The sequence below is a fragment of the Alligator mississippiensis genome, chromosome 5 (assembly GCF_030867095.1).
Source record: "Alligator mississippiensis isolate rAllMis1 chromosome 5, rAllMis1, whole genome shotgun sequence".
In the NCBI taxonomy this organism is placed as follows: Eukaryota; Metazoa; Chordata; order Crocodylia; family Alligatoridae; genus Alligator; species Alligator mississippiensis.
Genome location: NC_081828.1, coordinates 83,994,690 through 84,022,654, shown reverse-complemented (window position 1 = coordinate 84,022,654; position 27,965 = coordinate 83,994,690). Strand labels below are relative to the sequence as shown.

The window sequence follows — 27,965 nt, the reverse complement described above, 5'->3', positions numbered from 1 at the left end:
GTATTGCTGTAGCTGCTGATTTACTCTTTGGCTCTAACCCTGACAGAGAATGCTGCCATGCCTGCCTGAAGCCATGTCACTGAGGATGGGGTGGGGGGTGTCTCTTAGCTCAGCTCAGCCTAATCTAGCCCAGCCCTGAGTCTCACACTTACCCCTACACACACATCTTGCATCTCCTGCAGCATTTCCTCCAGCCCTTGTCTCCCTGACCACCACCCTGAGCTGCGGGAGGGCGGTGCATGTTTCTTTCTCTATAAACTCTAGCCAGGCTGAGTCATTTCTTGGCCAGGCTGACCTGTCTCTATAAAATACCCCTTCCCAGGGCTCAGCTGCCTGTGTAGCCCCAGCCTTGAGGCTGCTCCCCTCTGCTATGCAGCCAGCACCCGCTTGGACACCATGAGGCTGCCCCTGCTGCTCCTCGGTGAGTACCAGCTGCACTGGGGCCATGGAATAGCACCAGGAAAAGGCCAGCCTCTTCTCAGTATAATCGTCTCAGTTCAGACCCTGCCTGAGCACTCGGTCCTGATGGTCCCTGCGCATGGGAACACTAAGCATACTGGCCACAGGATACAGAGTGCTTGCTTTTGGGGGAACTCACCTCTGCAGGATACTGTCAGTGCTGGGCAGCTGGCACTGAACTCTGAGTAATCAATGCTCTCTACTGGGCAGGGGACACAGCACTGCAGGTGGGAGGAGGGGCTGGCAATGGATGGGAGGTGCTTGACTCTGCATAGGTTTTTGAAAAGGGACAGGGAGCACCAAGCACAGCAGCAGAGAGTTAACATTGGGCAGGGAGTCCTAGGCACTGTGTAGGGCAGTGGTTCTCAAGCAGGGCACCACAACACCCTGGAATGCCTTGAAACCCTTTCAAAGGGTGCCATGGTGTTAGCACTGTTAAGCGTGCAAACAACATGCATAAGATAAACCCAGAGATTTCAAATAGGAATTTATAGTGTTAAAAACATTCTGACCAGTTGGTGTCTTCCTGCAACTGAAACTTATTTACGCAGAAGAATTGCTCTATTATTTTTCTGTAGTCAAACTGAGTGAAAATTAAGTCCAGGCATTTTCTGAGGGGTTCTTTGAGTCTAAAAAGGTTGAGAATCACTGTGTAGGGCAGGGGTAGTCAACCTGCAGCAGGGGTGCCACAAGTGGCAGGCAGCAGATTGGGTAGAAGCAAAAAGAATCAGATCACACAGGAAGCAGAAAACAGGCAGGGAGCACAGGGCAGGAAACAAAAAGCACAGCAGCATCTTGGATAGGAAGCACAGGGCAGAGAGTAGAAAGCTGAGTGCCAGATCAGCTAAGAGAAAGCAATCAGTGGCGCTCAGGAGGGTGCTGGGCAAAAAGGTTAGCGTTTGCTGGTGTAAGGGATGCTTTACAATGGGCAGGGGGAACTAAGTACTGCAGGGAGTGTTCCACATGAGGGGCCACTCATGTCCCAGCTGCCGGAGGCAATGGGAAAGATCCTGTGGAAACCAAGGTAAGTCCCAGCACCCCAGGGTGCACTCCTTTTGCTCACAGCACAGCACCCTCTGCACGGGCCATGTTTGAGAGGACGGCATCACCAGCTGATCTCCAGCCACAGGTGTGGCCCGCAGCCAGCAGAGCAGTGGGGGAGCAGAGACGATTGAGCAGACACCTTTTAGACTGCCAGACAGATTGAAACAGCTCCAGTAGGAGGACAGAGCAGAGGGCTCAGAGCTCAGGAGAGCCAAGAAAGAGATAAGAATAGAGCTGGGAGTCCTGGGTTCTGTCTTTGCCCTGGGAGGTGAGCAGCGTATGATGTTTCCAAAGAGATGGGATCCAATGATGAAGAGAAGGAAGAGCATCTTAGCAGACAGGCTTGCTAACCTAGTGAGGAGGGCTTTCAACTAGGTTCACAGGGGGATGGAGACCAAAGCCCTAAGGTAAGTGGGCGACCTGGAGGAGGGGACAAAAGGGAGGCCTCCTCATTCTTCCAGAGAAAGTAGAGCAATCAGCTAGTTCAGGGGTTTTCAACCTTTTTTAATAAGTGTACCCCTGGCAGCCAGGCAGAGCAAGGCGGGGTGGTGGTGGCATGTGACCGAATCCGGGGGGGAGGGCAGCGCATGGCCAGATGTGGAGCAGTGGCAACGTGGCGTGGGGGGTGGCGGTGGCTGCATGCGAACTCTTCCCCCCACAGCAACTGGCCGGCCAAGCGGCACCTGTGCGGCCTGCAGAGGGGTGCTGCTACCCTTGTGCCCCCTTGCCCCCCCAGCCCTGCTTCTGCGAGGCAACAGTGTACCATCCCTGCCCACCCGCGCATACCCCCTAGGGCCTTCCCAGTACCCCCTAGCTCAGGGTTAACAGCCTCTGAGCTAATTACCTCCAGTGCCTGTATGCGGGTGCATGGAGCCTGGAAAACAAGCAGAAAGAATTGGAAGCCCTTGCACAGTTAAGGAACTATGATGTGATTGAAATAACAGAGACTTGGTGAGTGCTTGCATGACTGGAGTGCTGTCATGGATGGATACAAACTGCTCAAGAGGACAGGCCAGGGAGAAGAGGAGGAGTTGGACTGTGCATAAAAGAGCTGTACCAGGAGGATGAGGTAGATGAGGCTTTCTTCAGACAACTAGCAGAAGTTTTCACATCACAGACCCTAGTTCTCATGGGGGACTTCAATCACCTTGAAATCTGCTGAGAGGGCAGTGCACAGGCAATCTGACATCTTTGGAGAGTGTTGGGGACAAATTTCCTGGTCCAAGTGTTGGAGAAACCAACTAAGGGCTGTTCTGTTCTTGACCTGCTTGATCACAAACAGAAGAATTAGTGGGGGATGTAGAAGTGGATGGCAACTTGGGCACCAGTGACCACAAGATGATCGCATTTAGGATCCCGAGGAAAGGAAGGAAGGAGAACAGCAGAGTATGGACCCTGTACTTCAGAAAATCAGACTTTGACTCCCTCAGGAAATTGATGGGCAGGTTCTCCTGGGAGGCCAGTCAGAGGGGGAAAGGAGTCCAGGAGAGCTACTTGTATTTAAAGAAACCTTACTGAGGGTGCAGAAACAAACCATCCCAATGTGCAGGAAGAATAGCAAATATGGCAGGCATCCCGCTTGGCTTAGCAGAATGAACTTAAACACAAAAAGGAAGTTTACAAGAAGTGGAAGCTTGGACAGATGACTAGGGAGGAGTATAAAAATATGGCTCAGGCATGCAGGGATGAAATCAGGAAGGCCAAAGCACAGTTGGAGTTGCAGCTAGAAAGGGACATGAAGGGTAACAAGAAGGGTTTCTACAAGTATGTTAGCAACAAAAGGAAGGTCAGGGAAAGTGTGGGTCCCTTAATGAATGGGCAAGACAACCTAGAGGCAGATGAGGAAAAGGCTGAAATACTCGATGCCATTTTTACCTTGGTCTTCACAGGCAAGGTTCCAGACTAGCACAGTTACTGTACCAGGAAGCACAGTTTGTGGGGAAGGTGAGCAGCCCTCAATGGTGAAAGAACAGGTTCAGGACTATTTAGAAAAGCTGGACATATACAAATCCATGGGGCTGGATACAACACATCCAATGGGTGCTAAGCGAGTTGGCTGATGTGATTGCTGGCCATTATCTTTGAAAATTCATGGCAATTGAGGAAGGTCCCAGATGAGGAAGGTCCCAGGCCTAGTGTCAGTGAGGATCTAGTCAGGGAACTTCTGGAGGGACTGGACGTATTTAAATCAGCTGGTCCTGACAATCTCCACCCCAGAGTGCTGAGGGAATTGGCAGAGGTCATTGTGGGATCCCTGGCACGGCTTTACGAGCACTCGTGGTGCTCTGGTGTCGTGGCAGATGGCTGGAAAAGGGCCAATGTGGTTCCCATTTTCAAAAAAGGGAGGAAGGAGGACCCAGGAAAATATAGGCCAGTTAGTCTTACCTCGATCCTGGGTAAGCTTTTTGAGAGAATTATCCTGGCGCATATCCACGAGGGGCCAGCAGGGGAGGTTATGCTTAGGGGCAAACAACACGGGTTCATTAGAGGCAGGTCCTGTCAGACCAACCTGGTGGCCTTCTATGACCAGGTCACAAAATCCTTAGATGCAGGGGTAGCAGTGGATGTAGTCTTTCTGGACTTCAGGAAGGCCTTTGACACTGTCTCCCTCCCCATTCTCATTAAAAAACTAGGGGACTGTGGCATCGACACCTACACAGTCAAATGGGTCGCTAACTGGCTGGACGGCTGCACCCAGAGAGTGGTGGTGGATGGGTCATTTTCGACCTGGAGGGATGTGGGCAATGGGGTCCCCCAGGGCTCAGTCCTCAGGCCTGCACTGTTCAACATCTTTTTCAGTGACTTGGACAAAGGGGTAAAAAGCACCCTGTTCAAATTTGCTGACGACACTAAGATCTGGGGGGATGTGGGCGCACCAGAAGGGAGGAATCGGCTGCAATTGGACCTAGACAAGTTACAGGGGTGGGCAGATGAGAACAGGATGGGTTTCAACACTGACAAGTGCAAGGTGCTGCACCTGGGGAGGAAGAACCAGCAGCATACCTACAGGCTGGGGAACTCCCTTCCCATCAGTGCAGAGGCAGAAAAGGATCTTGGTGTCATTATTGATTCCAAAATGAACATGGTCCGGCAGTGTGGGGACGCGGTCAGGAAGGCCAACCACACCTTGTCATGCATCCATAGATGCATCTCAAGCAGGTCCAAGGAGGTGATCCTCCCCCTCTATGAGACATTGGTCAGGCCGCAGTTGCAGTACTGCGTCCAGTTCTGGGTGCCGCACTTCAGGAGGGATGTGGACAACTTGGAGCGGGTCCAGAGGAGGGCCACTCGCATGATCAGGGGTCAGCAGGGCAGGCCCTATGAGGAGAGGCTAAGGGACCTGAACCTGTTCAGCCTCCACAAGAGAAGGCTGAGGGGGGATCTAGTGGCCTGTTACAAACTAGTCAGAGGTGACCAGCAGGCACTGGGGGAGTCCCTGTTCCTTCGAGCACTACCAGGATTGACTAGAAATAATGGTCACAAGCTGGCAGAGGGTAGATTCAGACTGGACATCAGGAGGCACTACTTCACAGTCAGGGCAGCTAGGATCTGGAACCAACTTCCGAGCGAAGTGGAGCTGGCTCCTACCCTGGGGGTCTTTAAGAGGAGGTTAGACGAACACCTTGCTGGGGTCATTTGACCCCAGTAGTTTTTCCTGCCATGGCAGGGGGTAGGACTTGATGATCTGCTCAGGTCCCTTCCGACCCTATCAACTATGAAACTATGAAACAACTATGATTGGAAAAGGGCAAATATACTGCCCATCTTTAAGAAAAGGAAGGAGGATGCAGGGAATTACAGACCGATCAGCCTTGCCTCAGTCCCTGGAAAAATCATGGAGAAGGTCCTCAAGCAATCCATTTCTAAGCTTGTGTAGGAAAAGAAAGTGACCAGGAACAGTCAGCATGGATTCACCAAGGGCAAGTCATGCCTGATAAACCTGATTCCCTTCTATGATGAGATAACTGGCTCTATAGATGTGGGAAAAGCAGTGGATGTGATATACCTTGACTTTAGCAAGGTTTTTGATATGTCTCCCACAGCATTCTTGCAAGCAAGCTGGTGAAGTATTGGATGAATGGACTATAAGGTGGATAGAAAGCTGGCTGGATCATTAGGCTCAATGGGCAGTGACCAATGGTGCGAGGTCTAGTTGGTAGGTGGTATCAAGTGGAGTGCCCCAGGTGTTGATCCTGGGGCCAGTTGATGGGATGGATTGCACCCTCAGCAAGTTTGCAAACAACACCAAGCTGGTTGAGTAGTAGATAAGCTGGAAGGCAGGGCTAGGATTCAGAGTGGCCTAGACAGATTTGGAGGATTGGGCCAAAAGAAATCTCCTGAGGTTCATCGAGGACAAGTGCTATGTCCTGTACTTAGGATAGAACAATCCCAGTCACCACTACAGGCTTGAGACTAACTGGCTAAGCAGCAGCTCTGCAGACAAGTACCTGGTGGTTACAGTGGGCAGTAAGTGGATATGAGTCAACAGTGTACCCTTGTTGCCAAGAAGGCTTACAGCATGCAGGGCTGCATTATTAGGAGTGTTACCAGCATATCAAGGGAAGTAATTGTTCCCTTTTATTCTGCACTGGTAAGGCCACACCTGGAGTACTGTGTCCAGTTTTGGGCTCCCCACTACAGAAAGGATGTGAACAAATTAGAGAGAGTCCAGTGGAGGACAATGAAAATGGTTAGGGGGTGGGGCACATGACTTTTGAGGGGAGACTGAGGGAACTGTGCTTATTTAGTCTTCAGAAGAGAAGACTGAGGGGGGATTTGATAGCCTTTACCTACCTGAAGGGTGGTTCCAATGAGGATGGAGCTAAACTGTTCTCAGTGGTGTCAAGATGTCAGAACAAGGAGCAATGGTCTGAAGTTGCAGCAAGAGGTTTAGGTTGGATATTAGATAAATCTTTCTTACTGTAATGGTGGTGAAGCAGTTGACCAGGTTACCAGAAGAAGTGGTAGAATCTCAATCCTTGGAGGTTTTAAAGGCCTGGCTTGACAAAGCCTTGGTTGGGATGATCTGGTTGGGGAGGGTCCTGCTTTGAGCAAGGAGTTGGACTAAATGACCTCCTAAGGTCTCTTCCAACCCTAATTTTCAATGATTCTATGTTAGAGTGAGATGCCACTAGGAAGAGAGGAGCCAGGAAATGGCATTTTTATGCTTTGGGATAGCATAGTGAAGTTTGTCATGGTTCAGAGCTGGCAGCATCAGGGCAGTGTGGGGAAGTGGGTGAGAGCTCTGCTCATATGCTGTGCTCTTGTTTTGCAGCTGGCTTTCTGGTGCTTCACAGCTCAGGTAAGCATGTCAGAAGGTGTCCACCTGGAGCTTGTGACCTGCCCAGATGTCTAGGCTTGCTGTGCCAGAGAAGTCACACCTTTGGCCAGGCCTGTGAACCCTCTCCCCATTAAGTGGAAGAAGCTTTTTTTTTTTTTCTTTTTAAGGAAAATTTTTCTTGTCCCAGGTCAAATTAGTCAGATCAGGTCCAAATCCACTTGAATCATGCAGGAACTATATGGGGCCCTGCTACCGGCAAGTATCTTCCACCCCAGCCCAGGCTTCAGATACTTCCAAATCCTTTGGCAGGCATCCTACATGCAGGCCCAAGCCTGGAGGCTTGGGGTTCGGATGCCCCCGAGTTTCACCTGCCCTCAGCCGTATGGCTGCAGGAGCAAGCTAGGGAAGAGTCTCCCATTTCCATAAAGTCAGTGTGTAGCTGAGATCCTCCCACTGGAAGCTGGCCAGTGGGAAGCTAACTATGAGGATCTTGTAGATAGTCCTGTCTGTGAGCAGACAAGGGTGCAACCCTCTACTACACAGTACCATTTTAATTGCATTGCCTCGGTCAGGGTATTTCCCCTGCCACCATCATGGTCATGGTATTTCCCCTGCCAGGTAAGTATCATGGGACTTCCCCTGCCAGTCTGTGCCCTATCAAGGGTGGCTGCTAGCACAGGGATGTGGGCCAGGTCCCTGGCCTGGAGCACACCTACTGGCATAAGGTTGAGGTGTAGCCCTGGCCTGTCTGTCCCTAGCATTGTCCATCCTTCTCACTGTCTGTCCCTAGCACTGTCCCTATGTCTCTCTGTCTCTGTCCATCACTGTCCTTGTCAGTCCAGCCCTGGCATTCTCCCTCTGACTGTCGCTTTCCACACCTGTGAACCTGCTCCCTTCTCTGCCTTGCTCTCACTCCCTGGAGTGTCACTGTGACAGTAGTCATTGGCTGGACAGTGCTCCCCCCATCCCCTGCCCCAGTGTTGCCATGTAAAAGCTGTCTATGTCCCAGTCTCCCCAAAGCCCTGAAATGAGAAGGCCCACCAGAGGGGCTCCTGGCCTCCACTGCCTACTGCCAAGCTACTCTATAAGGTACTGGTATGATGGTACCAGGAGGGTTTAGGCTGCCAGTGCAGTCTTCCTTGGCATAGCATTACCCTCTCCAGTGCATTGCCTTCCCCGCATGCTTTGGGCTCACATCTCTGGGGCTGGTTGCTGTACTGTGCCTCATGGCATACTGGGGCAGTGCCTGCTGCAGCTCAGACCCAACCAGCACCCAAGCATGTATGTCCAAAATGAGCATACCCCAGTCCCTTTGAGAAACTGAGTCAGGGCAGCCTGGGACTGCTCAGGGGAGGCATGTCCTGTCCTGAGAAGGTCTGTCCCTGCTTCCCCCATAGCCATCACACTAGGAACCACTGGACCTTTGCCTGTGATGGGCCCCAGGGGAAAGCTCTAAGGGGAAGTGGAGCCTTGGGCAAGGCCCTGTCTGGTGGTGAGACTCCAGGAGGGTTTCATGGGGCATTGGAGCCCTGGGTGAGGGGAGAAACCTAACTGTAGCATCCCCAAGGGGTTTGGGGCCCTAAGGAAAGTTTGGGGGGTGGGGGGTTCTGACAAGCTCTGCTGCTCGTTCAGGCCCATTCCAGGTGCGCCTAGCTGGGGGCCCCAGCCAGTGTGCTGGCCGCGTGGAGCTGAACTACAAGGGACGATGGGGCTCGGTATGTGATGATGACTGGGACATGCTGGATGCCACTGTGGTGTGCAGGCAGCTGGGCTGTGGCACTGCGCTCTCTGCACCGCTAGGGGCCTGGTTTGGGGAGGGCACTGGTCCCATCTGGCTCAACGAGGTGCGATGCCAGGGAACGGAGCGGCATCTGCAGCACTGCCAGCACCGTGGCTGGCGCCAGCATATCTGTACCCACGAGGAGGATGCGAGTGCTGTCTGCTCAGGTGAGGCCACTGCCACCCCTGGGGGGGGGGGCAACTAGAGAGGCTGGAGCTCAGAAGAGGGGTCCCTCTGATCCAAGGCAGTCAGGCATGTGAGGTCAGTATGCAGGGGCCAGAGCCACGCATGGTGAGATTCCTCCAGAGGAGATGGGCTTCTAGCACGAGCGGGTGACAGTGTGCAGTGTCAACAGGCCTTGGCCTTTGACTGCAGGAATCTGCCCTTAGTCTACCCAGGATAGGATTCTGCTCCACCTCAATCCTTTCCCCATGTAGCTTCTGGCCCACCCCTCCTCCCCCAGCCCTGTGCCCTGCGGCCTCCACATACCTGATATCTGTAGGTCATGATGGGAGGGAGGGCAGGACAGTGGGGCAGACAGTCAGAATGAGCTTCCCCCTGTGTCCCACCCTGAGCAGGCAGGAATTCCCACTGGGGCTGGCATTTCTCCAGTTGCAGCCCAGCAACTGCGGTCCTGCCCTGCCCAACACTGGGAGCCAGCAGAATCCCATTAGCAGGGAAGGTGGGAGTAGGCTGCATCTGGACATGCCTTGAGGGAGCAACATGCAGGCAATGCGACTGCTCCCAGCCCCACCATGCCCCACTAGCCCATGTCTGACCATACTGTGCTCCACAGCTCATCGCTTCCTGCCTGTAACAACTGCAGTCCCCTCCTCTGGTCCAGCCCACCAGGACCACCACCCAGCTAGGACCAGGGCCCTTCCACAGCCAACCACAAGTCCACATGGTGAGTACAAGCAAGTCCCATCCCTGCACTGTTGGGGACACCCCTGAGACCTAAAGACCATGTCAGCTGTGCCAAGGCTTTTCCTGATCTATGACATAACCCTATCTTTGCTCTCAATTCCCCATTAGTGCTTGAGCATCTTCACCCTTGGACCACTCCATCCTCCTGAATGAGGCTTCAGCACCCCTCACCCCACTCTCTGTAGAGAATGACCCCCACATGGTAGATGGGCTGGGAGTCTGGAGAGTGAAAGCCACTGCGGTGCCCCTGCTGGCTCAGTCAGTCAAAACTGTGAGGCCAGAGTAGGCAGGCTCCCTAGTGTGGCAGGGATCGAACACAGGCCCCTGCCTTTTTGGTGACCCCAACTTTGCTTCTGCAGGTGGCGTGGCCCTGCGGTTGGTGGAGGGTCCTCACCGGTGTGCAGGGAGGCTAGAGGTGCTGCATCAAGGCCAGTGGGGCACAGTGTGTGACGATGACTGGGGCCTGAAGGACGGTGCTGTGGTTTGTCGGGAGCTGGGCTGTGGTGTGGTGCAGGCCACTCCCGGAGGCTCTCATTTTGGTTCTGGGACCGGCCCCATCTGGCTGGATGATGTGGGTTGCAGTGGAAAGGAGTCATTGCTGAGACAGTGCCAGGCACAGCCCTGGGGCCAAAGCAACTGCAACCACAGTGAAGATGCAGGAGTCATCTGCACAGGTAGTGGGCCTGGCGGGAAAACAGGCGGGTGAGAAATGTTAAGGGGATTGAAAACAAAACAGAAAATGTCACCATGCGACTGTGTAAATGCAGGGTGTGCCTGTACCTTGGATACTGTGTGCAGCTGTGGTCCCCCCCCCCCCAAATAAAATCAAAAAAAAGATAGAGAAGAGGCAGAAAAGGTCCAGAGAAGGACAACAAGAATGATCAGGGGCACGGAGACACTTGTGTTCATGGAGGGACTGGATAGGTTAGGACTTCTCAGCTTAGAAAGAAGATGACTGAGAGGGGATATGACAGAGGTCTCTGAAATCATGAATACTGGGTGTATCTACATGAGACACTTTTAGACTAATCTAATGCACAGTAAAACATCACCATCTACATGTGCACAGAAATTACTGCATATTAGATTAGTTTAATGTGTCGTTTGCTAGTACCAATACATGCAGAAACTAGAAAAATGGCGCATTAAGCTAATGTGCATTAGTGCATGTGCATAGGTTGACCGGGAGCAAATTGTTCCCAGTCAGTCTTGGCAACAGGGGGCCACACTGCTGCCTGGCTAAGTCCCAAAATCCAGGGGGTAGGGGGAAACTCTCCCTAGCTCTAGGGACAGCTCCCAGCCATGCAGAGCTTAGGGTCAGCTGCAGCTGGTGCTTCTGGGAGAAGTACATGCAGATCTGAGCCAGCAGCTGGAGAGGTGAGGCCCATGGTGCCTGTGCCGTACCCACCTTTCCTTCCCCCTGGAGCTGCAACTTTCTTCAGGAGCTACAATTGCAGTGTTAGTGGGGCCCAGAGCTTCCCCATGGTGTGTCCTGTAGCCCAGAGAGAGGCACTGGAGTACAGGGCAGCAGAATCCAGCAGGCTGGGAACTGCCCTTGTGCCACTGAGCAGCTGATCCTGTCCCCTGCTGGGCTGTCCAGGCCCCTGTTCCCCTTCAGTACCTGGTGTAACAGCAGAGCCTGGCCCGGCCTGTTACCAACCATGTCTAGTTCAGGGGCTTTTGCAGAGCAGGGGTCTGCGTTGGCATGCCTCTGGGCCTACCACCCCCTGTGCAGTTACCACGCTAGTGTGGGGCTGTACCCAGTGCACCTGCAGAGCTCTCAGCAAGGGGCAGGCAAGCACCTGTGTGCCCAGCCCTTGCATCCTGGTGCCTGCCTGCTTCTTGCTTTCTGCCTTGGGTTGTGCAGTAAATTCAGGTGTATTAATTGTACATGTAGACACACCCGCTGTGAAGAAAGTAAATAGGGATTTACTATTTACCATAGAATCACAGAAAGTTAGGGTTGGAAAGGACCTCTGGAGGTCATCTAGTCTAACCCTCTGCTCAAAGCAGGACCATTCCCAACTAGATCATCCCAGCCAAGGCTTTGTCTAGCCCAGTTTTGAAAACCTCCAAGGATGGAGCTTCCACCACCTCTCTGGGTAACCTGTTCCAGTGTTTTACTACCCTTCTAGCAAGAAAATTATTCTTACTATCTACCCTAAACTTCCCTTGCTGCAATTTGAGACCATTGCTCCTTGTTCTGTCATCTGCCAGCACTGAGAACAGTCGAGCTCCATCCTCTTTCAAGCCCCCCCCCTTCAGGTAGTTGAAAGCAGCTATTAAATCCCCTCTCAGTCTTCTCTTTTCTAGACTGAATAAGCCCAGTTCCCTCAGTCATTCCTCATAAGTCATGTCCTCCAGCCCCCTCGCCATTTCTGTTGCCCCCTACCTCTCACAGCAGTGGAGCCAGTGGACCTATGAGCAGGAAGTTATTTTTTCACACAATGTGTAATTACCTCATGGAACCTATTGCTACAGGATGTTTTTGAGGATGACAGTAAACCAGGCTCAAAAAGAGATTAGACAAATTCATGCAAGATAGGTCCATTGTGTGGGGTGGGGGGGTGTACTAAACATGATAATAGGCCTGCAGCCTCTAGTTACTACTTCCTAGGCCTCTAAATGCAGGAAGCTGTAGGGAAGAGGTGCAGGGGACAAGGCACAGTCTGAAGATGAATCAGCACTCTTATGCTTAGCATCTGCTCTCTGCCACTGAGAGAGACAAGATGCTCACATACCTCCACATCTCACCCTCACATAGAACCCCCACTGCCACCCTTACTGGTGGGGTGCTGATCTCTGCTCTGTGCCTTGTGTGGACTGACCATCTCTCTCTTTACAGGTGGCGCTGTGCTGAGGCTGGTGGGTGGCAGGGGCCACTGTGCTGGGAGACTGGAAGTCTACCATGAGGGTGTCTGGGGCACAGTGTGTGATGACATGTGGGCGCTGCCCGGGGCTGCAGTGGTTTGCCGGGAGCTGGGATGTGGGGACCCGCTATCTGCTCCCGGTGGTGCCTTCTTTGGTGAGGGCCATGGCCCCATCTGGCTGGACAACGTGCGGTGTCAGGGGAACGAGTCTGCACTCAGTCAGTGTCTATCAGCCCCATGGGGGGTACACGACTGCCAGCATGGAGAGGATGCTGCTGTGGTGTGCACAGGTGATCCTGGGGGCTCAGTTTGTGATATGAGATCAATTTGTGACATGAGGCAGCAATGTGCACAGGTGTGTCCCTTGCTCTTGGTGTGTGTGTGTGTATGTGCATGTGTTTTGTGTGCCTGGTGTGGGTGGGGAGTGTATAATATGCACATCAATCATTTGCAGATTTCTGGATATGTGTGCAGTGCATATTTAATACACTGGTTTTATAGTCTGTGTGTGCAGATAGTACTTGTAAACTATGTATACAGCAGTGATTCTCAACTAGGGTGCCATGGCACCATGGGATGCTGCCACTAGATACTTCAATAGTTGACACAAGGTGTGAGAAGATAAGCTAAGTTTGGGGTGATAAGCAGATAATCACAGGCTCTGGCTTGTTCCTGCCTGTCTGATCATCCACCCCCACTGTCTGGTCCCTCTGTCACATGGTAAGCATTGTAGTATATAAATTAGTTTTTGAAATTTGGTGTCACCTAATGCACAAAAGTTATAGAGGGTTGCCTTGGGTCAAATGAGGTTGAGAACTGTTGGTATACAATATATATGTGTGGGCGGGTCTACATGAAACGTTTACTATGGAGTTGACTAATTAGCTCTGCAGTAAAACATCACTGTGTACATGTGCGGTGCTTTTAGGATGAAGTAAACTAATTAACCACCATGGGATAGTACTGCTGAACACAATTACTGTCCTAGAATAGAGTTACTTACTCTGTCACAGTGCACGTGTAGACGTTGATGGGGCTGGCTGGGGCACAAGGGTGCTTCAGTGCAGGGGCTAGCTGCCGGCTAACCCCACACCCAAGTACCCTTGTGCCCCAGCCAGCCCCTCTGCAGCCTGTTGAGCCAAGTTGGAGCATCCCCAAGTTAGCAGGCTGACCGCCAGGGCCCCCTGTCAACTGGGGCTGCTCTGCCCTGGTTCAATGTGCTGCGGTCCCAGGCACGTGTGCAAACATGGCGCCTGGAAGCAATACACTCTGGTGCGAACTGCACTGAAGATTATTCAGGCACCTTAATTGCATGTGCATAGGAAATATTTGCCCAGTGTATATGCAGTGTATATTCAATGTACATGCTGTGTATGTACATATGCAGTGACTGTGCAGTCTGGCCACACATGGTGCCTGTGCTGTGCCTGTGTAAATATTGTGCAGTACTTGCATAGTGTAAGTCTATACCATGATTGTGCATATGTTTGTACCATGATATGTTTGTACATATACAGTGTATGTACAGCATCTGTGTGCATACAGTACTTGTGCAGTGTGTGTACACTGTGGGCTAAATTCCTTTTCACTCATTATACATTTAACAGCTGATGACATTGTCTGGCTTATGTGACCAGGGAGAGGTAGTTAGCTGTGTTCGTTTGAAGTTGGGCAGAAGGCAGGGTAGATTTGCACCTAATAGACTAATTAAATCAGATGTATAGCATAATATTTTGTAAGTTTACTTCATAAGATGCAGTAAAGTGACTGCAGGAAGCAGAGCTTCTAAATAGAAAGCAGTGATTAGAATACAAAGGGTAGGGAAAGGGGGAGAAAAAAGGTGAGGGTACTGCTGAGAGGCAAGGTGGGTAAGGGGAGAAAAACAAAGCAGAAAACCCACTGAAGGACATAAGGCTTATAAAAGCTAATTCACGTAATGGGATAAGAATCCATAGTCTTGGTTTAGACCATACTTAACACAATCCAATCTCTGGATTATTTCTTCTGTTATTTTTTTTCCATTTATTTTAAAAGTTTCCTTATCTAAGGACAGCCACTCTGGGGCCAGCGATGAAATGTCCAGGGAGATAAAAGAGAATTTTCTGTCTTCATGGTACTGATGTCAGATCAGTGTCCATGGGCAGATCTAGAATTTTGAAAAGGCAGGTACTGCTGGTGAAGTGCATCATCACATACAAAACAACACACATTTTTCCCCAGTTAAAAATAAACTAGAAGCTTTACTAATATGTTAGGGATCTAGGGCTGTATTATTCAGTTTAATATTGAAGTAAAAACAAATATAATTTTTATTGGAATAAGTTAAAAACAATCTGCAGGGCTCTGAAATAGGAGGTTCAGGACCAGGAGCAGCTAGCAGACAGCAGCATTGCAAAGCAAAGGATACCTTGATTGGTGGAACATTAAGACAATTAAAAAGAAGAGAGGGTCATTAGCGCCTGTAGAATGAAGAGTTTAGGAGGGATCAGGTACATAACAATGAGCCTTGAAGTATTTTGAATCCCTCACTGCTGCCTGACTAGAAATGCCACTGCTATTGCCAGGCAGTTGGTTTTAAACTGTGGGTGGAACAGGAATCACAGGTAGATGCCACCCTCCTTGGGTCCCTCCCTGCCCTGTTATGTAGGGATCACCCTGTCTGTCCAATGTAGACAGCAGGGAGCTCTGTAAGCAGGTGATGATTTATATGACACTGGTAGAGGTGCGGGTAAATCAGGGGTGGGCAATTAGAAGGGATGGGCCCAAGGGCTACATTTGGAGTTCTGATGGGCTGTTGTGAGCCAGGTCAGCACCCCCACCCCCTCATGCAACAAGTCACCAATACGCCTTCTTTGGGCAGGTGTGGAGCAGTGTTCAGGAATGGGACAGGCACGATCCGCTCCCTGTACACCCTGCCCTGGGGGTAGGGAAGTGTGTGTGTGTGTGGGGGGGGGCAGGGGGCACGTGCAGCAGAGCTTGCCCAGTCTGTGGCTGCCCCTGAAGCACTCTGCATAGAGCCAAGCCCCACTGAGGCTAATCCGCACTGTGCTCCCACCTGTGCCCGCTGTCCTCGGCCCTGGCCAGCATACAGTTTTTGGTGGGGCTGTTCCCAGTACAGCTGCACCCAGCTGGGTGCTACTCTGTTCCCCTTGACTCCATCCGTGGCTCTTCCTCCTGCTTTTGCCATAGATGCACTGCTGTGGGCAGGGGGAAGCTTCAGCCCAGTGTCTCCTACTGAAGGTGAGGGGACCAGAGCAACAATCGGTCGGCTGCAGCCACACTGGGAACAGCTCTGCCAGAAGCTGCACACTGACTAGGGCCCTGGCTGGCAGGAGTGCGGTGCGGGTTGCCCTGGTGGGAGTGGGTGGGGCTCGGCCCCATGCAGAGTGCCGCAGGGGACGCTGCGGGCTGGATCCATTCAGTTGGAGGTCTGGGTCCAGCCCACAGGCTGTATTTTGCCCACCCCTGACGTAAATGAACCTCTGATATCATCACTGGATCAAATGGTAATTTTATGGGCTGTGTTCATGAGGGGGCAAAGCTGGCATCTGGGACTGGAGCAAGTCCTGGTGCCTTGGTGAGAATGGGAGTTATATAGCCTGTTGTTGGAGAGAGACTGTTTGAGGTTGGGGGGCTTCTCATAAGATACAGCAGGCTTGTCTCCCATGGCTACCTTGAGATAGTTGTAATTTTCCAGGACCAGGGTCAGACAGGCATTCTGCTGCATCTGTGTAGATGTGCAGGTCTCCTGTTCTTTTACTGGGAGCTAATATCCCACTCCAGTGCTCCTAAAAGTGAATCCCACCTTGCCCTTCAGGGGCCACATAGCTGTCATTCATTTCAAAGTGCCACACTTTCAGACACTTCTAGAGACGGGTCCTCAGTTACACAGGATGCTAACTTGGGTTGGAGGGGGGGGTGGTGAAAAAAACCTGCTGCTGTCACAGCCACACAATCACATCCGTAACACCCCGAAGCTGCCACTGTGTCACAGCTGCCCCAGTCGTGTTGTTACACCTCTGCCTGACATCATAGGCATATGGTCTTAGTCGCATTCCTTTTGATCCAACTGGATACACATTTCCCTGAACAGCTGTCTCTCCCTATTCACAAAAAGATCCTCTGCCATTGGCCCAGTGGCTAGAACACTTGCTAATGATATGGGGTTCTATGGGGCAGATGTGGCAGTGGGCATCTTCCACCCTCCCTCCCCTTGGAGCTAGTGCACTGAACAGCCAAGAGGGAGAGTGACAGAGCAGGAAAGCAGACAAAAGGGACCCTGGTTCTGAGGCTCAGATGAAGGCCTTCTCCTGCCCTGGCAGGGGAGGAATCCTGTGTTATGGCTTTTGCTCCCAAAGCTATTCATGCATTTACCCAATGATTCTAGAACGCCAAATTCATCATGGTAATGTAAGACTGATGTTGTAGCCATGATGATCCAGACATTATGTAAAAGACAAGGATTTCTTAGGATGATATCTTTTATTGCATAGTTTGGATAGAGTTGTGCAAGCTTTCAAATGCAAGACGTTCTTCTTCAGGTCTGACCAGAACAAGCCAAATACAGGATATGCAGTTGGTCCAATAAAATATATGACCTTAAGAAATTCATCATGGACACAGATGCAGAGCTGGAGTTGTGGCATTGTTCTAAATTGTATTTTAGTAAGGGGGCAGAATCTGGCCCAATGACATTGCCTCACTGCACATGGGAAAGGACTCTGGCCTAAATGGCGCTGCATTGGATGATCTGAAAGCAAATCGATCCCAAATCACTAGTATGCCCATTTCTCCCTCCTGTGTAAACTGGATGCATGGTGAGAAGTATTATTTCAGGAGAGATGTGCCAGTGAAGAGTCAGCCAGTGTCCCACAAGGCAGGGTGGGTTAATGATAGACTGGAGAGTGCTAAATATTTTCAGGGCCTATGAGAGCAGGGAATGCGGGTACTGTTGTACCAGACCCAAAGCTCTATTTCCTACTTCCAAAATGGGAGATGCCGCCCCACTACTACTGGGATAAACTGGGCCCCCAAATATTTCTTACAGGCCCTGAGTACTGTACACTTGTGGGCTTTCTTTTTCATCAAGGAAAGCTAGAGACCTTGAGTGTTGCTGCAACCAGTCCACCAAAACCTCCTTTTTTTCCCTTTAGACAGAGACACATACTCCTACTGCTTTTGGCAACAGAGCTAGGCCTTGTTTTAGCTGTGCTTCTTCTGCCCCTGGCATGCTTTCCCTCTGGTGGATCTTCAAAAAAAGGTGCTTTTAGGTCTGTGGCCTGGGGATTAGAACACTGTCCTGTGCTGTGAGAGGTTAGGGTTCACATCCATGTGTGGGAGCTGGCTCTAAAACCTGGGCCTTTGAGTCTCCCCTCTCCTGGGTAGATGCCCTAACTACCAGGCTAGCATGCAAGGCAGGTGACTTTGGCCCAGTGTCTAACAGTTGTGGGGTTGGGTTGTCTACAGTTTCAGCGATTTCTGTGTGTCCATGATGAAAGTGAATTGTAGTGGATTGTAAATAGACTTAGATACCTCCTGGGCAGCACTGAATCACTTCTAAGTACATGCAGTATGAACAAACTTAGTCATGTAGGGCAGACCTGTAGCTGTGAAGGCATTTAAACATATAGACACAGTTCAGACCACTCCCTGAGGCAATGTAGAAGCTTACATGCCTAAAATCTGCATGTTTTGGGGGGGGCTTGTTTGTAGCTGTGTTGGTCTAAGGATATAGGCAGACAAAGGTTATTTGCATAATGTGATATATGTTATTAGACCAACTGAATAGTTGGAAAAATTGTTCTTTGCAAGCTTTCCAGCACAGGCACCCTTCCTTAGGCATAGGGAGAGTCTGCTGGTCTTTGTCTTCTCTCTAGGGTCCAAATAGAAGCGTAAGCCAGGATGCAAAATGCAGGTCTGTGAAAAATGCACTATGTGGCAAGGAAGATTAGAGGAGATAGGAATTAATAGGTATGAGACAGGTCGGTGGGGAGGAAAAAAACAAAAGGGGAATGTCAACAGGTGCTAAAATACAGCTGGGAAAATATACGGGTTACCTGTGGTTATTGGATCAATGCATCTCCAGCAAAACCAAGGAGGTGATTCTTCCACTCTACTCACCACTGGTGAGACTGCAGCTGGAGTACTGCATCCAGTTCTGGGCACCACACTTTAACAAGGACATGGACAAGCTTGAGAGAGTCCAAAGAAGAGCCACCCGTATGATCAGAGTCTTGAAAGGCATGCAATATGAGGAAAGACTGAGGGATCTGGGACTCTTCAGCCTGAAGAAAAGAAGGCTGAGAGGGGACCTGGTAGCAGCTTACCGCTACACTAGGGGAGTACATCAAGGACTTGGTGAGCAACTGTTCAGTAGGGCACCTGAGGGGAAAACCAGGAGTAGTTGCCACAAACTCCTGAAAGACTGATTCAGGCTCAACATTAGGAAAAACTTCTTCACAGTCAGGTTGTCCAGACTGGAATAAGCTCCCTCCAGAGGTGGTGCCATCACTTGTCCTGGAAGTCTTCAAGAGAAGACTAGACAGTCACCTTGCTGGGGTTACCTGATCCCCAGTTATCTTTCCTGCTTGGTGCAGGGGGCTGGACCCGATGATCTTCCAAGGTCCCTTCCGGCCTTACAATCTATGGATGGCAGACAGGTTATAATGTACATAGATTAGAAGATTTTGAAGATTAGAATTGAGAGATTGGAGAGGGTGGTTATCTTGTGAGAAATGTGCACCCACATGTAATTGGGTATTTTTATTTTTTTATAGATTCTCAATGCGCACTCATTCTGGTATGAAGCTGTTGGTTGGTTTCTCCTAAGTAGAGAACTACATAGGAGAAACCAACAACAACTGCGTACCAAGTACGTAGGAGAAACCAACAACAACTGCGTACCAAAATTAATCCTCAAAGGGAATTTACAAAACACCTTTCATAGATGAGCCTACAAACTTCACTTCATAACTCTACTGGATACAAAAAAAATCATGGACTATATATAGACATTGAACTTATGGCACATTATAATCTGTCTGCCATCCGATAACCCTAGGTAACCTCTCTATACTTTCCCAGCTGCATTTTATCACCTGTTGACATTCCCCTCTTTTGTTTCCCCACTCCACAACCTGTCTCATGCCTATTAACTCCTATCCCCTCTGATCTTCCCTGCCACGCATTTGCATTTTCACAGACGTGCTTTTTGCATACTGGCTTAAGCATCTATTCAGACCCTAGAGAGAAGACAAAGACCAGCAGACTCTTCCTATGCCTGAGGAAGGGTGCCTTTACTGGAAAGCTTGCAAAGAACAATTTTTCCAACTATTCAGTTGGTCTAATAAAAGATGTCACATTTACCCAAATAGCCTTGTCTGCCTAAAATAATACTGACGTGTCTTAGCAGTGAAATCGAATCCTGCCCTGTGTGTCCATATGGTGTCTGTGCAATGTGTCTACTGTGTGGGTCTGTGCTGTGGGCAGTTTGTTGCCAATCCCTCAGCATCTTAGGGTCTCTTTTTTCCTCCACAGATGAGCTGGCCCATATGGGGAAACATCCTGCCATGCCTGCAGCCACACAGCCACAAATGAAACAGTCATGGTCCCTGCCCACTGCAGCGCCACGGGTGAAGACACGGGCAAAAGCACGAACCAAGGGAGCCCCACGGACAGGACTGGCCAGTGAGTCAGCAGTGTGGAGAGAATGGGAGAAGCAGACAGGATGGGGTAGAAAAATCCCCCTCCCATTCCCTGCCAACCCTGTGTAGGCCCCTCACACCCAGCCCACAGCCCAACAACCTCCCTCTCCCACTGTCCTTGGCAGCCCCACAAGCCTCTCCCCAGTCACCTCCCACCCTTCCCCAGGCCTCCTTGGGCCTCATCACTCCCTTAGCCAGGCATAAACTAGCCATTTTTCATCGATCAAGGGATAGAGACCCTTCTGACCTGCTATCAACCAGCTCCAAGGCTAGGAAATGGGTCATCTAGACCCAGCACTCTTTCCTGCCTATGCAGGGGGTTGGACTTGATGATCTATTGAGGTCCCTTCTGACCCTAACATCTATGAATCTATGAAATCAGAGGGCTGTGAGCTGGGTGTGAGGGGCTCAGAAGCTCAGCTGTGGTTGACAGGCACCTGCAGAACAAAAGAGGAGTCCAGGGCAGGGCTGGCAAGGGGGCTGTGAGACAGGCAAGGGGCAACTGCAGAACCATATGCTGTTTAAACATGTCTGCATAAGGCAGTACACCTGTTAGCTGGAAAAGTGCCTTGGTTGCTACTGGGGTTTGTTGGCCTCCACCCCTCCACTGATCTCTAACCCTGTACTACCCAGCTTGATGCATGGCTTCCTTGTGTTTCAGAGCCGGTCCACTTGCGGCTGTCGGGGGGCCCAGGGCCCTGTGCTGGACGGGTGGAGGTGCTACACACTGGCCGCTGGGGAACAGTGTGTGATGACAGCTGGGACCTAGCTGATGCAACAGTGGTGTGCCGGGAGTTGGGCTGTGGGGCTGCACTGTGGAGTCCTGGGGGTGCACGCTATGGGCCAGGCTCCGGTCCCATCTGGCTGGATGAGGTGAACTGTACTGGGCGGGAGCCAGTACTGCGACGCTGCCAGGCTGATCCCTGGGGCCAGCATAACTGCAACCACCATGAGGATGCAAGCGTAATCTGTGCAGGTGGGTTGTCCCCCTGCTCTTGGGTCTCTCTGCTTCAGTGCAGTCCGTGTTAGCTGGATTCTGTCTCCCAAAGTGTGCCCTGGAACCAGCCCTATACACAGCTTCCTGCAGAAGGAGACCCCATGACTGGGTGTCATGTCTTGAGTCTAATGCTGGGGCATAAGACAGCCTTGTATGTCTGTGTGGCCCTCCAGCAAGCCCATTTTGTACCAGTGCAGACCCTGCCTCACTTGTCCCCGAGTCAAAAAGTGGCTCAGTCATGAAAGTAGCACTAAAGCTCCCACATTTGGTGCAGTCTCTCACTGGCTGCACTCCCTGTCCTCAGTGCGAGGAGCCCAGGCCCCACTCTCCACCTTGGCCCAGCTGGCTCCTGCCCCACATGCTCAGGACTGAGGTAACCGTATTGCCTGAGCAGGGCTCCAGCAGTCCCTCAGACAGTTTGGAATTGGCTGGGTAGTTCCACATAGGTGAAGAGTTTACACAGCACTGACCCTCCTTACACTGCCCAGGAGTGTTAATATAGGGGTACTGGCTGGAGCAGGGGGCAAAGGAAGGGGCAGAGGCCTTTCCCCCTGGGGCACTAGAAATGGGTATGAGCAGTGGCAACTCGTAGGGGGTGCATGGTGGTGCATGTACACCCCCTGAGGGCACTGGTGCACTCCCTGTCAGGCAGCACTCCCTGCTTAGGTGATGGGCGGGGGGAAGGCGGGAGTGCCAGTGCCCCCTCTGCAAGCACCGGCCAGGGAGTGGGGGTGCCAGGTGAAGTGGGTACTTCTGGGAGCACCGCTGGCATTTCCAGGAGCGCTGTGGGTACTTCTGGGAGTGCTGTTTGTGCTTCCTGGTTGGCGTGATCAGCTGCGGGGACACCCCCCGGTCAGTGAGTTTGGCTGGGGGGGGTGCGGTCAGCAAGATTGGCTGTGGGGGGGGATCCCCCCCGGTCGCTGACTGGCTGCTGGGGGGCATATGCCCCCCCTCCCGACTCAGATGGTACCAGTTGCCCATGGCTATGAGTGTTTGCTGCTGCTGGGGATGCCTTGAATCTGGTTCCATCAGGGGCCACCCTGGACCTTGCTGGGCAGGCAGAGCTGCAGTTACTTGCTGAGCAGGCTGCTGTGTATTCTAGGAAAGGGGAACCTGTTGTTGCTAGAGCCAACCCGCACCCAAGATGCCAGGGACCTGACTGGTACCATGCAGCGACCCTGGCCCTTGAGAAAACCAGACCTGGTGGGTACCACACAAAACACTCGGACACTGAGAAAACCAGATCTGGCTGGTACCATGCAGAGACTCCGTTCTTCAAGAAAACCAGACCCACATGAAACCACGCAGAGCACACAGACATTGAGAGAAACGGGCCTGGCTGGTACAACACAGAGTACCCAGAGATTGAAAGATCAGGGCTCAACTAGTACCACCTGGAGCACCCAGACATCAAGAGAACTGGACCTAGCTGGTCCCACACAGAGCACTCAGTCTTCAAGAGACCTGGACCTCTCTAGATCTGGTCACATGGACAGTGGATCAGATATCCAGACATCAAAAGAACCAGACCCAGCTGTTACTATATGGAGTACCACCCAGACACTGAGAAAACTGGGCCTGGCTGTCACCACACAGAGCACCCAGACTTTGAGAGAACCAGACCTAGCTGGTACGACGCAGAACATCCAGACATCAAGAGAACGGGGCCTGGCTGGTACCACACACCGTGCATGGACATCAAAAGAACCAGACCCAGTTGATACCATGCCAAGTACCAAAACATCAAGAGAAGTGCAACTGGCTGTTATCACGCAGCGGCTCCGTCCCTCAAAAGAACCAGACCTGGCTGGTACCAAATGGAGTCTCTGGACCTTGAGAGAGCCAGACCAGACCAGTAGCACGTGGAGCCCCCAGACCATGAGAGAACTAGACCCAAAAGATTCTTCACAGAGACCCTGGTCCTCAGGAGAACCAGAGGAAGCGGATACCATGAGGAGTAGCTGGTCCTCAAGAGAACTGGACCTGGCCAGTACTACAAGGAGCCTCCACACCTTGCAAGATTCAGATCTGGCAGGTGCCACACCCTTAGGGGAAATCACTCTAGCTGGTACCAGGTGGAGCCCCCAGCCCTCCAGAGAACTGGATGAAACGGGTACCACAAAGAGACCCCAGGCCTCAGCAGAACCAGAACCACATGCTGCAGAGCCCACAGGTAGGACTGGTAAACGGCAGCTTAGACTGGACCCCCAAGTTGCCTCTGCAATACTCTGCCCCCTCCTTACCTCCCAAGCCCCTCCCCATAGATGCACCCTGCCTGGCCAGCCCATGCAGGGAGGCCAGCACCCAGAGCAGGTAGTGTCACTGTCCATGTGACCAACCAGAGACCTGCACCCTAGCCCCACCCTCTAGGAACCTCATAACTTCAGGCTGGGCAAGAGGTCATACCCATCCCCTCTTCTGTCTGTACCCATCCCCTGATCAGCCAGCCCCTCTTCCACACCCCCACAGAGCTGGGTTGGGCAGGGTTAGCTTCCTGGGGAGTACCTGGTTGGGTAGTGTGTGCTACACTGAGCAGCTTGCGCTCTTAGCAACTGAGCTGGAGTTACTGTGCTGATCCATGTGGAACACAACCTTTGAACAAGGGGAATCCATGTGTCATAGGCCCCATGCTGTTAGCAACTGGGGGGGGAGTCCCTGTTGATGGGTTCCTACAACTCTGTCTCAGTCATGCCTTACTGCACTGTCTTACAGTGCCACCCAGTGTCTGTAGACATTACAGCAGGGGCACGAGTGACTGGTGCCTCCTTAATCTGGGGCGGGTACCCGCAGAAGCCACCAACAGTGGCAGCCTTGTCAGGGGGAGCACCAGCCCTACTGACAGCATCAGCGTTGGCTGTCAGGGGGGCCACGTGCACCCCTACCAGTTGCCTATGAGCAGGGGAGCCACCTCACTCCTGCCCTGTTGACCTATTTGATAACTTGGGCCATGGGCTTTTAGCCCACTAGTTTACTGTGGACTGCCACTGTTGGGCAGAGGTGGGATCCAAGCCGTCAACTGATTCTGGGGGACAAAAAATAACAAAAAAGGGAGTGTCAGCGGGGTCAGAAGGTTACAATTAGTGCACCCTCGGGGGACACAGCAGAGCACCCCAGCCAGCACCCATCAACTCTCAAAGGCAGCCAGAGAGCCAGCAGCTACTGCCCAGTGGTACTCTGCTCGGATGAGGGAGCAGAGCAGGCCCAAGAAAAAGGCCCCACAGTCCCCGGGGACTCCTGCCCTGTTGAAGGGATTTGTTTTCCCACTCTTCCCCAGAGCCAGAGTCTCAGCCTTCATTTCCTCATCTCCCCTTACATAAAGAGCTGTCCTCCATGTCTGTGCACCTCTATGTCTCCACAGGGCAGACTGTGACACAGGATGACCTCACGGGGATGGGCCATAGGGTCAGCCCTGGTCCCGTGCAGCACAGAGTCTCAGGTATACCAGCCTCCATTCTGCTGACCCAGCAGCCATATCCTGAGCCATCCTCAGAGAGACAAGCAGGTATGAGGGTCACTGCACAGTGGATATGGTCAGGGTCTTATTCTGGGGAGTTGGGTGGAAGCATCTCAGTGTTGACCTCCGTTCCCCAGCATGTTGCTAGGAGCCTACACTGTAGGGAGTGGTGTAGGGAGCTAAGTAGGGGGTGTTGCCACCTGGCACTAGTGGGTACTGTGCTACAGAGAGCTGAGCTGAAGGCTTCTCAGAGGTCCTGTCCCTTCACAGCCAGAGTCAGCCCTGCTGCCAGGCTCAAGGTGTGACATACAGAACTGGAGCCTGGGGAAGGTTCCTGGGCAGTGGTGCAAGGTGTACACTCCTGGCCAAACATAGTGCCCCCTGGCATCCACAGGGTGGTGAGGGGCCAGCCATGCCTGACTGCACTGGCCAGAGTCATTGTGAAACCAGGAATGGCAGTGCCTAGATCAGCCAGTGCTAAGGCTCAGCTGTCCACACAGAGCTCTGGAAAGCTGTGTCCATCTTTCTGCCTGTCCTCTTTTCACAGACACCATTCTACAGCACACTGCTGCTGCTGACCCCACACCCTGGACACACTCTGAAGCTGGTGGCCGTGCCTTGAGGACTGCAGCCTCCCTAGTCCATCCTTCTCACCAGACCCACAGGGCTCAGATGGACGCAGAGTCTCTCACCTCCCAGGTTCCCAGGAAGACTCACAGCACCTGGATGGGCCTAAAGTCCAGAGCCCCTTACACTCCCTCTGTGCAGCCTGTGGGTGACACCTACCACTACCAGACTGTTCTGGCCTCTTTCAGTCCCAGGCCCTCCAGTGAGACCCATGGTGCCTGGACAGACTCAGCCCCCACTCATGCCCAGTCCCCAAGTGAGACCCATACCACACAGATAGACCCAACCTCTGGCCCTACCCCAGCCCCCAGCAAGATATACAGCACACAGACAGACCTGCTTCCCATGCAACTTCGCAGCAAGATCCAGCACACTGAGACAGACCTGGCACCCAACCACAGTCAGACCCATCGCACCGGGTCAGACCCAGCTCCCAGCCTTAGCCAGACTCATGGCACCCAACCTGGTCCAGCCTCCAGCCAACCCCCCATCCACACCCAAGGCACCCAGCCAGGCCCAGCCCCCACCCCCATACAGCCCCCGACCTCCACCCATGGCACCCAGCCAGGCCCAGCCTCAGCTCTCAGCCAGTCCCTCAGACAGGCTCCCAGTGCCCAGACAGGCCAAGCCCTCCCTCACACCCAGCTCCCCAACCAGATCCACACCATCCATTTAGATGCTGCCAGCCCAGCTGATGCCCAAACAAGCACTGCTGAGATGTACACAACATATCTACTTCCAGGGCCTCTGCACACAAAGCCAGGTATGGGCAAAGGGCTGGGGTGTATTCAGGGCCAAATTACACTTTAGTAGGCCCTAGGCAAACAAACTCCTGGGTCCCGGCAGTTGAGACCCCACTCCCCACCCCAGCGCTGCCACCCACGGGGAGAGGAGCTTGGAACCACCCCTAGGAAGCAGCCGCTGCAGCAATGAGGCCCGCAGAGGCAAGGGGAAGGGAAGGGAAGGGAGGTAGGTGGAGGCATTTGTGCCACAGCCATGGAGGGAAGGACTGGGAGCCCCCACAGCTCAGGGCCATAAGCATGTGCCTAGTTCACCTATGCATTAATCTGGCCCTTGGGGTATTGCTACCAGGGGCACTTGGGAGGGTACCATTAGGCTGGGGCAGGGTGAGTAGGGGCAGCACTGTCAGCACCTTGCTAGAAGAAACAGTGCCTCATGGTGTTGGAGGAAGGGGTGGGGGTGTGGCATGGTACAGAGGCTTTTCTATCCCTACTGGAGCAGGTGGGTGGATCCTGGCCTCTGGATCTGCAGAGAACCCTTGTTATTTATGTTACCTTTCGACTGAAGCAGCACTGTCTATAGGGGAGAGTGTCATCCTGATAGGGAAACTGAAGTACAAAGTAGAGAGAGATTTGGGAGTCTAACTGAACATGGGAGAAAACCCAGGGCCCCTATACCCCACTTCTCTCCTGGTGCCCAGGAGGAAACCCAGAAGTCCTGGCTCGAATCCCAATCCCTGCTGCAAGCGTTAGAATCCAATCCCCACCCAGGGTCAGGTGGGGCCCCCAGGAGTCATGGTTGCTTGGGCTGTGCTGTCTCTCTGGGGCTCTGTTGCCCCTAGTGGGAGGGGTGGGGGTTGGTCCTGGTGGTGGAGCAAACAGGGGGGACAGTTCCAGCTCCTAAGGCTCTATGAGGAGTAGAAGTGGACAATCTTGAACACAGTTGACAGGCTCCCCTCCAACCTTATTTCTCATCCCACAGATCCTACCCCTGTCCCAAGTCAGACGGAGGAGCCCAAACTGGATAGATCAACTTCTGGGCAGAAGATAAGTGGCCCTGGTATGACTGAACCTGAGGAAGCACCTACGATGCCAGGCCAGAGGCCAGGGGAGACTGAGGGGAGTGAGTGGCTAGGGTGCTCCCAGGCTGGGACAGTGAGGACCTGTGAGTCTCCACAGTTGCAGAAGCTGATCCAGGAGGTGCGAGAGCTGCGCTGGGAGCTGCGTGCCCTCGCACAGGGCCACCAGCAGGGGCGACACCATCTGGGTGCCATCGCAGGGGGTCTGGCTGAGCTGGCAGGGTGGATGCAGCAGCTGGTGGGGAGTATCCGTGGTCTTGTGCCCCCAACACCACCATGCCCTCAGAATCTGTGTCCAACAGCACCACCCTGAAGGCATGGACAACACCTGAAACCCCCTGCCCTGCCCCAACCCCATCAAAAGGTAAAGACTCTTACCCCTCCCCACCAAGGGGGAAGGATCCTCCCTACTCTGTCCTTCCGCTACTGAGAGGGAGAGGCCCACTTGTACTGCCTCATTGCAGGAAGAGGGATAGATCTACTGCACTGCCACACTAAGAAACAGGACCCTCTACACAGACCCTCCCCTCCTGTCCCCTCGTAGATGGAGCCTTCCCCCACCTCCCTGTTCAAAACCAGTCTGCGGTACAGTCCTGCCAGTCCCAAGCAGCAGGCCCCTCTGGACATGGCCTCAGGTGGCACCAACTGGTCAGCATAGATGTAGCCTTCTGGGAGCCTTCTCCAGTAAAGAGGAAGTATGTGGAACTGCACAGTCAGTCTCTTTGTTTTCATGTTTCTTTGTCTAGGAAAGGTGTGTACTTGTTTGGGACCCCCAGCCTTACACAATCCCTTGGAGTACCCTCTGAAGCTGTCCCAGGAGTAGTTTCTAAAGTCCCTGGTTCCTTGGACTTCAAGACCTAATGTTTTGGTCACTATCTCACTTAGTTATACACAGTTCCTTCAGAGAGATACCTCCTGGCTTAGCTCCTGAATAAGGACTTTACCTCTCAAGAGACTAAATTGCAACCGAAGTCGCATGCAGTGAAGTAGGCAGCACTTAAATA

The 27,965-nt window shown here is 52.5% G+C and overlaps 1 protein-coding gene across 8 annotated transcripts; it reads left to right on the top strand.

Annotated features, from left to right (window-relative positions):
* Window positions 1–73: 73 nt before the first annotated feature.
* Window positions 74–27,671, top strand: LOC102568496 (soluble scavenger receptor cysteine-rich domain-containing protein SSC5D). 8 transcript variants are annotated; one of them, XM_019484942.2, is made up of 12 exons: window positions 74–421; window positions 6,779–6,805; window positions 8,417–8,731; window positions 9,361–9,471; window positions 9,851–10,165; window positions 12,337–12,651; window positions 19,898–20,047; window positions 20,726–21,040; window positions 22,164–23,234; window positions 24,420–24,563; window positions 25,063–25,905; window positions 26,865–27,671. In XM_019484942.2, exons 1-12 carry the CDS (start codon window positions 397–399, stop codon window positions 27,272–27,274), a joined length of 4,041 nt encoding a protein of 1,346 aa, XP_019340487.1. In that variant the 5' UTR covers window positions 74–396; the 3' UTR covers window positions 27,275–27,671. The 8 variants fall into 8 exon arrangements, with proteins under 8 accessions (XP_019340487.1, XP_019340502.1, XP_019340481.1 ...); XM_019484936.2 differs by lacking the exon at window positions 74–421 and adding an exon at window positions 448–1,483; XM_019484957.2 differs by lacking the exon at window positions 8,417–8,731 and having other exon boundaries at window positions 98–421.
* Window positions 27,672–27,965: the final 294 nt, after the last annotated feature.

Excerpts from the sequence above, each read along its gene's own strand:
- LOC102568496 (XM_019484936.2), top strand. The coding sequence starts at position 1,423 with ATGAGGGGCCACTCATGTCCCAGCTGCCGGAGGCAATGGGAAAGATCC. Across the intron at positions 8,732-9,360 it reads TGCGAGTGCTGTCTGCTCAG|CTCATCGCTTCCTGCCTGTA; the intron begins GTGAGGCCACTG and ends TGTGCTCCACAG. Across the intron at positions 25,906-26,864 it reads GCCTCTGCACACAAAGCCAG|ATCCTACCCCTGTCCCAAGT; the intron begins GTATGGGCAAAG and ends CTCATCCCACAG.